Consider the following 12,148-nt stretch of genomic DNA (forward strand, 5'->3'; position numbering starts at 1 on the left):
ATTCCAAATTTTTATCGATGCTTACATAGTGGAAAAGTTCTAGTTTATTTCACACATTGATAGATGAATTTGTCCTTTGTTCAAAATAAATAGTACAAAAAATACTGTAAAAGTATATTATATAAAATGCATACCAGCAATTTGTATAACTCAAGAAAATCAAGTATTTACTAACGAATCCGGTTCCAAAATACAATTAACTCGTATAATACTGATAATCAATGAAGAAAAACTTTATTTTAAAATAAAGATAATCATCCTCACTGAAAGTATTTTAGTATAAAATATTTTAATTCTATCCGTTGACTATAAAAATGATCATTTCTGTGGTAACTACAATTAACTACAGCTTGCCGCAAACAATCAATATCACAAAATAATCAAATTCAAAATCAACCATTATTGGAATATAACTAAAATGGTGATTATCACAAAATAATGCCATTCATTCAAATCACAACAATATGTGTATGTAAAACCACAAAAATTACTTAATATCTAATGAATGTGATGATACGATCAAGATTGAAATTCAATCCGATACTTTCATAAATTTCTTGCAACACTAAATATGTAGTACATTTAAAACAATGTTTATTAAAACTAATTTGCATTAAAAATGCTTTTAAAATTCATCCCTTGCTCACAGTAATTACAGTACTCTCTTTCGTTTCATTCGTATCTTTAGATCTTGTAAACCAGAAAAAATTATCTTGTCTAAAATAATCTTCTATATAACCTAAAGTCTTTCCTTTTGTCTCGGGAAGCATTACGAATATAAAAATAGTTGCTAAAAGAGACGCACTGCCAAAAAATAAAAACATTCCATGCGACCCAATTTTTGTTAAAATTTCAGGAAAAACCTTGGCAACAGTAAATAAAGATAAGTTGAAAAATGCAAAAACATATCCAGCAACGACACCTCTCGTTTTGGCTGGTAATAATTCTCCTATCATCACACCAGGGAGGACCATCAATCCAGTGTTACCAGCAATGTATATTAATGTACAAATACCGAGAACCGAAACATCGACAGTTGTTTTAGGAGTAGATGCAATGAACATAATATATAAACCCATGAAGAAAACACTAACACCTCCAAAAAAGCCAGAGAAGATTGCCAAAGTTCTGCGGGGCATCACAAGTAGCAAATAGCAACAGAGCATTGTGAAAACCAGTCGGACAGCAGCAGTCATGTTGGCAGCTGCAAGATTATTGATTTCAGCTCCGCCTAATTCTTTGATTATATCAACTGCATAAAAAACTACTAAGTAAGTCCCTGAGAGTATTTGAAGAACATTGAATACGTTTAGGATAAACAGTGGTTTAGCAACATGTGGTCTCATAATCTGGCGCCATATTGGTGGCTGATGTGTCGACATGGCAGCCGAAGAACCAATCAGTTCAGCTCTGACACGAGCCTCTAAATTCCTCAATTCGCGTTTCGCCTGCAAATCAACAATAACATTATACTATAATATTAGATGAAGACCATCATAAACCAAAAAAGGATGCCAGTGAAAAATGACTGAGAATGTGTGATTAATATTAACACCAGGTGACATGATATGATCAAACACGAGTAATATGATAAAAAATAAAAGAATCGACTAAAGCAAAGCAATTAAATATAGCAAACAATATGCAAAATATGAAGCATGAAGTAAACACCACAATAAATGAACCAAATAATGAACAATTTAAAATGTCCAGTAAACAAGGACATTTAAGTTTTTTCACATTTTAGGCCATTGCAACTTACTAGTTGTCCTTACAACATACTATGACTATACTTTACTACAGCATCTTTTGATATAATATTTTTTCATGCAGCAATGCCCACAAAAAGCAACTTTCTCAAGTGGAAAATTGATACCATGCTGGTTGATATCGAAATGGCCGAGGTCGGGATCTAACCCGGGAACTAAAAATTACCAATAAATAAAATATAGAAGTGTAATTCTATACACTTGTATCTCAAACAAAACGCAGTTGATGAGTACCACTAATCTAAAGTAAATAAATGTTAAGTACATATTTTCATACTAGGTAAATTCCACCTAGAAGTCCTATATATTATCCTACTTCCCGTAGGTTAGTAATAGTAATGGGCCAAAAATCGAAAATGATAATTTTTGCATATCTTCATTTTTGAAGGTTTTTGAACATTTTGACATGCACCAGAAAAAATTGTTGTGTCTGTGTTTTGTGTGTCCGCATTTTTTCAAATATACGTTTTCGGGCGCACAGATCAACCGACCGCTTCAAAAAACATTCGACTCCTATTGATAGGGAGATGTGCTGATTAGTTTTTGGCAAAGACACGTCCAGCCGTTACGGAGATACGAATCAAAGCATGCACAAAATAAAAGTCGAGTTTTTGAGAGAACGGAGTATCCGATTTGAATGATATTCAAAACATTCAATTAGTAATGATTGGGAGAAGTGTTTATTAGTTTTTGGCAAAGGCAGGCCCAGCCATTTTGAAGATACGGAGCTAAATGTGCAAAAATTGCAGTTTTTGAGAGAACTAAGCGTCCGATTTGAATGATTCAAAAAAAATTCAGCTTCTGTTAGCAAAACAATTGCTTGTATATATTTTTTGCACATCGAAAATAATTCAGATTCTAATTTTAATTCTTGCTAAAGTTCTAAAGCTCACTTATATACTTTAAATAAATAATTTTAACTTTGCAATTCAGTATATATAATTCTTATAAATATTAGACAATGTTACAGTATTGTATTTATATCAATCTAATTTATTTGAAAACATTTAATATTCCTCGAACATTTCGTTACGGTACGGAAAGTTCCAGCAATTTGGCTTAAGGCACGGTGCCATGCACCATTAGTTTATATTTATAATCAGTAATTAATCAAAGTTTGTCTTTTTGGAAAAACAAGACTTTGCTGTTGTTAAAGTAGAAATGGTATTTTTTTGTTATCAGAGAGTGAAATCACCAATTTTAACTAAAATCAATTAGGTAAATCTTGTAATGTATACTTTGTTTTAACATAATTTAACGGGTTATGATAAGGAAAAACCTGGAATGTCCATTAGCGATACTGCCATATACGATAAGATATATTGTTAAAAATTAATACAGGATTTGCCAAAAAATCATTTGAAATATTTCAAATGGGTATCATGAGTTTGTATCATGTCCAAGTTTTAGTAACGAAATACGCCTACATTATATATAGCATTTTTTTTTTAAATCTTCACATGCAAATATTAACCGCTTATCTCTATGAAAAATTTGGATCTAAATATTTATTAATCGTTATCTGAAATTAATTAAAGCGCAAAAATATTAACAACAGAGGCACCGCTGTCGCAGGTAATTAACACGATAAATAATTATGATTGCCTTGTTTGCTGATACATTAAATGGTCATTTGTATCGCTGAAGAGATATTGTTAGCATTGTTAACTTAATGTAATACAAACAATGTGGATAATTCACGAACAGATGAGCCGAGTAATTGACCTTGTTCATGATTCGAGGCGAACGATAGATAGATATCGCACCATTCATTGCGTCATCGGTGATGGTAATAGTTGTCAAGTAGGTAAAACGAGCACAAGTCGCGCTCAATGCTGATTCGAATCTTAATATTTATTTTTAAATTAGTTTTGAGCTCTGCGCAAGGTATTGCCCATCAAAAAAACCTCGAAAATAAAAAAAACAACTAGTGGGGCACATGGCATCGTGCCTTAAGGGGCACAACTAGTGTGAAATTTTCAAAAAATCGAATTTTTAATTTTTCCATAATTCGATAGGTTATACCTTTAAAAATAACATACCAAAATTTTAAATCGATATCTTAAATAGTTTGAGTTTTTAAGTCACAGCCATTTAAAGAGTACATATATAGTATATAGTATAACGATCATTTAATCTTTAAACGCGTTTTTCTCGAAACAGCATTTTCCGAATTTGCTGCAGCGATTACTCAAAAACAAATGATCTGATTACTATCAATTTTTTTTACATGTTCTATATACACCTAAGTCTGTTTTTACACGGTCTTTTTGTACACGGTTTTGATATAACACGGTTTTGATATAACACGGTTTGAAAATTGAATATTTTTAATTTTTTTACACGATTTTATTCCATTTAGCACGATTTGAAATTTTATGTACTCAATTTTTTTTTGACAAATTTAATTTTTGCAAAGTATGTTCATATTACAAAAAAGTATTTATGAAAGAAAAAAGTCTGATACCATCGATAGTATCGATAGTTTGCGAACACTAGCTTAAAGATTTAAGTGAATTCCCCTTTAGCGCGTACAAACAATTTTTACTGGTCAAAGCAAATGTGAATAGCACTAATTTAGGGGAATTATTATTAAAATAAACATGAATTCTTGTTTTTCACTAATTTTAATAGGTTTTAGAGAGTAGGACAAATCACCCATTTTTGTATAAGATCAATGTCTTTTTTTACACGGCTTCTTCTGGAACCAATCTCCGTGTAAAAACAGACTTAGGTGTATAGTTCTCCGTAAAATGAACTATCGATTTTTTGATCGGATCAAAAATCGAACTTTGGCAGTCCAAAAACGATCAAAATTCTGGGTAAAATTCGACTTTTTTTTAAAAAACGCCGTCATTTTGCCAATTTAATTTAATTTTTTTTCTTCATCGTAGTTCATTTTACAGACAATATTATCTAGATTAACGACAATTTTTCTTTTTAAAATTTCATCCACGTAGAAGGCCGGAATCACTGCAGCAGTGAAGGGCCTTTTTTTGTCGCGCCGTTGGAGACCGACGATAAGTTAAAAAATATTTAATTTTTTTCTTCAAAAATTTTACTATGTATTCTTAGAACAAGTATAAATATATTCCTAAAATTTTGAAATGATTGATAAAGTAGTGTTTTTAATATAAATTCCCAAAAATCACCTTTTTTTAGGCAGTTACACTAGTTGTGCCCCTTAAGGCAAATTGCTGGAACTTCCCGTAATGAAAATTAAAATTTCTGAAATAGATAACAAAATTGAAGAATTTCGAAAAACATTTTTCAGAATTTAGAAAATTTTGCAAAAAATACTTTTTGAAAAAATTGAATTTTTTTTATATTTCGAAATATTTTGGGAATTTTGAGCTATTTTCAAAGCAATCGCGCTGCGTTAGCTGCGTAGAGACGAAATATCAAAGCGCATAAGAGCCGCGTTGCAGTTAACGTATAAACATTGGTAAGGAACCGATCAAATGCAAACAAAATTTGTTCTTATTATTGAAATATCTATAATTTGATGTGCATATGTTTAATGATCATTTTTCATCGGCAAATGGCATTCTTTACTTTGTACATTGGATGTCCGAAACCGCAAGGCCTGCCTTCCCAAAAATTTAATCAGAATTTCGTTTGCCAATATAAGTAACATGTTTTTTGAAATATTCAAATCGGACGCTCCGTTATCTCAAAAACTGAATTACCATTTTTGGCAGTTTTTGTCTCGTATCTTCTGCCAAAAACCAATCATCATGTCTCCCTGTCAATACAAATCGAATGCTTTTTGAATTATTCAAATCGGTTGATCCACGCTTTTAAAATCGTGGACGAAAAATTGTATCCAAACATACATACATTACATACACATACGCATACAATTTTTTTCTGAAATATGCCAAAATGTTCAGAAATCTTTGATTTGAAACGTAAAGATATGCTAAAATTTTCATATTCCATTTTTTGAAATTACTATAACTTACCCTATGGAAAGTTTAAAATATGTTGTGCACATGATAATAAAATTCAAGCTAGTGTTTAAAACTATCTTCGTACTATTATTCTTAATCGCTGGTTAATAGGTGTTATTTAATAAATTAAAATAAAAAACGAATATAAAATAAAAAAAGATAGAACAATCTACGTTTCTTTCAATGGAGCCCAATAGTTGATTTATGTAAAAATGATTTAAATAAATCTTAACTAGTATGTAGAATACATAAACAGTGCTGATGCTGCACTTTTTTTTAACTTCTAGTAAGTTATTGTAAACGTGAAAAATCGATATAAAAAATTGATATAGCTTTACGTTTCAACACCTTTTGAACATGTTTTAGCATACCTTAGAAAAAATGGATGTATGTGTGTGTATGTAGTATGTATGTTTGGTCACAATATTTCGTCACGATTTCAAAAACATGGATCAGCCGATTTAAATGATTCAAAAAACATTCGATTGCTATTGATGGAGAGACGTGCATTAGTTTTGGCAAGGGCTAATTTATCATTAGTTAAGAGAAAAACATAATAACATGTCAAATTTTTCTTTTTATTTCTATGCTTATTAATCTTAATTATCAATGAAGTGACTGTACTTATAATCCATAACATCTCGCTAAGTGCAAAACCATGTACCATTTGTAATTAATATTTTGCTCAATAATACTACCATTTACACTTTTTCCGATGTAAATTAAATTGAAAATATTCCATTCTTCTAATTTTTGTCACAATAACCAATTACAATTTCCTTCTTTGTGAAATTAGAAAAATATTTTTTGTATATTGTATTGCATTTTAATGAGTATTGTTTATACAATACTTATGCATTGGATAGCTAACATTTAGATAGGTAAAATGATGTCAGGTTGGCAGGCATAAACAGATTACATTAAACCAACTAAGCAAAACTTTAACTATTTTACAGAACTGTTTCTACTATATATATAAATACTAAACCTTATTCAGCAAATAGTTAAGAAGGAATATCTGTGTAATATTTAATCAATATAACTCGTTGTCATCAAGATTTTTTGTTAATTATGTCTAAAGTTTGAAGTGAATAATTGTGATTACTCATTTGTGATTATAACAAGCAGTATTTATTATGTTGTAGTATTCACTATAAAAGAGATTATTTAGGATAGTAAAAGATATATATTATATAATATATACATATCTATATATATGGTGTGTGTGTTTTATCTACAGCAATTTCAATGTTTTTTAATTGTGTGAAAAGTAGCACTGTGAATACTACAATTTAAACATTTTGTTCTGTAAGCATAAATATGTACTAATGAATGCAATGTAAGCGTCATTTAAATATAAATATATCAGCAAAAAAAATCTCAAACATTTATTGTGATTATAACTCCAAATTCCAAGAAACTTCGAATAATGTGCGGTTGATTTTTTTCTCTGTAATTAAGGCACGTGCAAGCCTTAGCTTGCATTCTAACTAAAACGTTAAGAGAAGTTGATCTCATATTTAGAAACAAATCTCATATTTCATCTCAGCCTTTTAAAAAAATCTACCAATTACAAAAAATATTTGTAGAGATAAAGATTATTTTATCTACTCATAGCAAAGTAAGAAGCAAATCATATGCATCATGCATCAATGATCAAAATAAATATGGATGATTTGAAAATTGATTGAATGATTGAAAATTTAATACATGATTTGTATGCTGAAGGATGCTGCTTAATATAGATATTTTCAATTTCTTTGCTCTCAAGGGTTCAAATACTTCCAAATTGATAAAAAAATCTCTGAAAGGTTTAGTCCTAATTTAACTTTAAGATAGTCCGTACTCCAACCAAAGTATCTTGGTTTCTCTTTCTAAGTAAATACTTATTTTATAAAATATGCCAATTTTTTGTTGTGAGTTTTTTATTTATTATCAAAATAAACAAATATTCTTCTCAAAGTTTTTTATTTATTGTCGCAAAGGTATATAATTCTAAAAAACAAATGAAATTTTTCCGATGTTATTTCCATAAGAAACTTTGGTTGAAGTGCGGACTATCTTAAAGTTAATATTAAGAGCTAAAACTTATAGAGATTTGGTATAATTTGGTAGCATTTGAGCTACTGGGAGCAGAAAAATTCGAAAATATCCATATTAAGGACCACCCTGAAGTATGAGGTAGAAGCAAGCACATTGCCGGAAACATCATAGTCCAGCCATGTAAGCTTAATTAGGTAAGAATCTCGGAATTCGAGATACTGAGCTGTAAGTCTGTATAACTTGTATATTGATACCTAAAAGTTGTCTCGAAACCTACATATGGTAGGGTTGTACGCAGCATATGTAGATTTTAAGACAACTATTAGGTGTATCTCAAATACGGAGGTGAACTTACTATAATGACTGGACTATCATGTTATTACTATTTACTGATGTAGGTGAGTGTGAATTGAGACAACTGTTAGGTGTATCTCAAATACGGAGTTAAACTTACTATAATGACTGGACTATCATGTTATTACTATTTTACTGTTTAGGTGAGTTTGAATTTCTAATGAACTACAGAGAATACTCAAAATGAAATAAATTGGGAATAAATAATGATTACCAGTTTCTCGTCACCTCGAAGCCACAGCAAAGCTTTTTCGGCGCGCTTTCGCTTTTCCTTCCTAACGAGCCAGACTGGACTTTCGGGCATCAAACACATCGCCAGCAAGGCGAGCGCTGGCAAGACGGTTGCAGCACCAGCTACGGCCCTCCAATGTAAGGAGCTGCCCAGGGCATATACCAGAAGAATTCCAAGAGAATATGACACAAATGGGGCTCCGATCAACGTCCCCCTTAGCCGGGGTTCTGATATTTCGCCGAGGAACACCTGGAAGATAAATGATTGGTCAACAAACAAAACAATTAGTGAGTATTTGACTTTAGACAATAAGTTAGATAATTTTTTTATATTAAAAATAATCAAGATTTTTTATTTAAGTTAGGTTTTTAAATGTCAAAATCTACCACAAAATTGTAGGGTATTGTCTTTTTTGAACTTGTAGAATAGCATAAAATTTCTTTCTCAAACTATTATCTTTCAATTAAATATGTTAACCGTTTTCCGACAAAACTTGAATCAAAATCATATCAAATACTGTTAATTCAGAAACAACGAATAATATATTTCTTCAAAGAAACTGTGCATGTCATCAGATTTATAAAATAATTATTTATAAAGTAATTTTATGAAAATCTAAAAAAATAGTCAATTACGAATCGATATATTAATTTGACCAGAATCGTCGAAGTGTATATAAGATACCGAATGGAGATCGGCCAATCGAAAGTGATGAGAATATCGAAACGAGACGAGCCACTGAGGATAATAGTATGAAATAGATAATTGGAAGATGTAAACCACTTAAGTACTTAAGAAGCGTCCTGGCCAAAGACGGATGCTGCATGAGGAAGATCAGGGCAAGGATCACAAGCGCCAAAGGGGGCGTCCATTAATCACGTGAGGTTTTTAGGGGGAGAGAGGGTTTGACAAAAAATCACGAAATATCACTTGAGGGAGGGAGGGGTATAGTAAGATATCACGTGTATTTTTTTTAAACTGATTTTTTTTTAAAAATAAAACATTTTCAAAAAAAATTTAAAAACTTTACAGATTCATCACGTAACTAAAAATACGCGTGATGTTTAGTGGGGAAGGGGGGTTAATTTTGAATATCACCATGTATCACCAAGGGGAGGAGGGGTCCAAAAACCGTTAAAAACTCGCTCACGTGATTAATGGACGCCCCCAAAGAGGAGTTCACGAAGAAGAGAACGCTACTGACGAACAAACCGAGTCTCGACTTGTGGAAAAGACTAATAATGTACTAGATCTGGAGCATAGCTCTGTACAGATCAGAAGCATGGACTCTGGGTAAGGCCGACAAAAACTTTCTGAAGAGATTTGAAATGTGGTGTTAGAGACCAATGCAGAAGAAAAAATGGGCAGACAAAGTAACAAATGAAGAAGTGCTGAGAAGAGTGCGCTAAGAAAGGATTCTACTAAGCATGATCCTGAAAACGAAAGGAAACTGAATTGGACTCATTTAGCAAAAAAAGCGCCTTAGACACGACGTCGACGAAGATGAAGTAGAAGGATTAAAAGTAGTGGAAAGAAGAAAGAAGAATGCAGGCGATTGAAACCTTACAAATAAAAAAATACAGGAGTCTGAAAACCGAAACACAAGACCAGGAAACATGAAATCAGAAGTTTCGAAAAGAAATTGCATAAAAATGAATAAAATGTGATATAAATTAGTCATGGGAATAATAAACAAGGGAAGAAAAGGGAATCATTGATTTGTGGACCTGATTTCGGAAAGACTATAATTTAAAAACATTACCAAATCTTTCAGCTTACTTCCTAACTTAAACAGATTCACTGGTTTTATTTTTTTTTTAATTTGTCCAGATATTTTCTGTATCAAATTTTCCATTTGATTGATAATTATAAACAAACCAATTAACCAATTAGCTTGCAAATTCATCTAATCAAGTCAAGCTCAAGTTCTTTAGCTCTACCAAATTATTGAAATCGTTGCGGCCGTTATCGAAAAAATATCAACTAAATGCCAAAGACGACTTTACTCATACATATATCTTATTTCATATTGATTTTTTTTATTTTCAAGTGATTCAGGTATAAATTTATAACATAAAATAGGGGATTTGAATTATCGGGCAGAGAAAAAATTAAAGTTCTAAAAATAAATTATGATTAACAATTACATGATCCATTTGCATCATGAAAGCGTATGGCAGGAGTATCATGAGAGTTTTACTACCATCAGAGCTTATTTATGGCGCATTTCTTTTAAATAGTGATTTTATTCAACAGGCTTAAAACTTAATATACTCGTGTACTATTTAAATAAATTTATTTAATTTTTTGAAATTCCATTCAAATCACTGTAATTATATGAATTTGATAATAAGCGTTCTGAACGAAAAATATTATGAAATACCTCCGTTCATTACATGCGGAAGCAATACTATAAAATATATGAAGATTCCTGCATAATCTATAATTATTGTTACGCCGGATATTACTTATACATATTAAAAATATTAAGAGATTTGTTTGAAATAGCGTTGGTCATTAAATATTCCGATCGATCAAAAATGTTGATATTATACCTAATGATAACAAAAATTATTCAGAATTTTCTAATTGATATGACTACACGAGCTTAATGTATTCCCACGATTAGTCAGTCTAGAAATGACATATGCTTTTATAATCACAAAATTGATAAACACGCGAGTTATGAACAATGCCAATGAAAATTAGTTCCCTCACAAACACGCGATAAAAAATTAAAATGTCATCAATCAGTCAATCGGAATTAAAGAAATTAAATCTACTAAACGATTATGAAGAGGTATGTATTATTACATTAGCTTTATGGTGCGATATATATAGTGCAACAGTGTCTTAGGAGAGGCAGCTTGAGAAAGAATAAATTAGTTTTGTTTTTTAAAAAAAAACACTTATTAATTAAAGAACAATAGTGTATCTTAAAATATCTTGAATTTGCTATAATCAAAACTAATCTTATTATAAACTTCGAAGTATTTATTTTCAAAATTCTTCAAGAGAACATTGTATAGAAAGGCTAGATTACCAAGTGTACAGCACCGTCTATTGAATACTTTGTGGCACAATTGACTTATTTTATTTAATATATGTTTTTGAATATTATTGATAAATTTATGTAAGAGACTTGGTGTCATTACCTGTGTAAAAGTACAAATGTAAGATATTAGCTGATTGAACCTGATTTATTGGTTTCATCTTTTTACATGTGAGTGCAGCGGCTAATATTTGCTTTTATAAAGTCAATATTTTCCAAAAATTTCAAAATTCTCAAAAATCTATTTTTCAAAAAATTCAAATCTTTGTTAAAAAATTTAATTATCGGTTCGCGAAGTTCCAGCAATTTTCCTTGAGGCACAATGCCATACACCACTAGTTTTTTCTTAATTTTAAGTTTTCGAAAAATATTGATAAATTTGGTAAATGAGGCTGTTTATTTATGAGGATTGGTGAGTTGGAACTTGACAAAGTACGAACCAATGATATTGGGGTTAAAACATTTTATTATATTAATATTGTACTAAAAATATTCATCAAGCTCGATTAGAACAACATTAATCTAAATCAGCTATGTACTTACTCATCATTAATTATGCAAATGAAACAACAAACGAATGATTGATATACTTCACATATATATTTTGTGTTTGAATAATTAAATTTTGATAAATTATTACAATATTGATAAATTTGATGTTACTAGCGATGAGAATAGTAAAGTAAGTTTACGATTCCAATACAGGTATTGATATGGATATATGAAGGAATTAATTTGTATATAT

General features: G+C 30.5%; 1 protein-coding gene across 1 annotated transcript in view; it reads right to left on the reverse strand.

Annotated features, from left to right (window-relative positions):
* Positions 1 to 632: 632 nt before the first annotated feature.
* Positions 633 to 12,148, reverse strand: part of LOC113367390 (facilitated trehalose transporter Tret1-2 homolog) — a 51,655-nt gene continuing 40,139 nt past the window's right edge. The window contains exons 5-6 of the mRNA XM_026609002.1: positions 8,334 to 8,600; positions 633 to 1,448 (exon numbers count right to left, since the gene is read on the reverse strand). Coding sequence (XP_026464787.1) covers positions 633 to 1,448; positions 8,334 to 8,600 — 1,083 coding nt within the window. The remainder of the gene's footprint in view (positions 1,449 to 8,333; positions 8,601 to 12,148) is intronic.

Source organism: Ctenocephalides felis, unplaced genomic scaffold (assembly GCF_003426905.1).
Source record: "Ctenocephalides felis isolate EL2017-DRISC unplaced genomic scaffold, ASM342690v1 CF-g0.4_SCAFFOLD_01170, whole genome shotgun sequence".
NCBI lineage: Eukaryota > Metazoa > Arthropoda > Insecta > Siphonaptera > Pulicidae > Ctenocephalides > Ctenocephalides felis.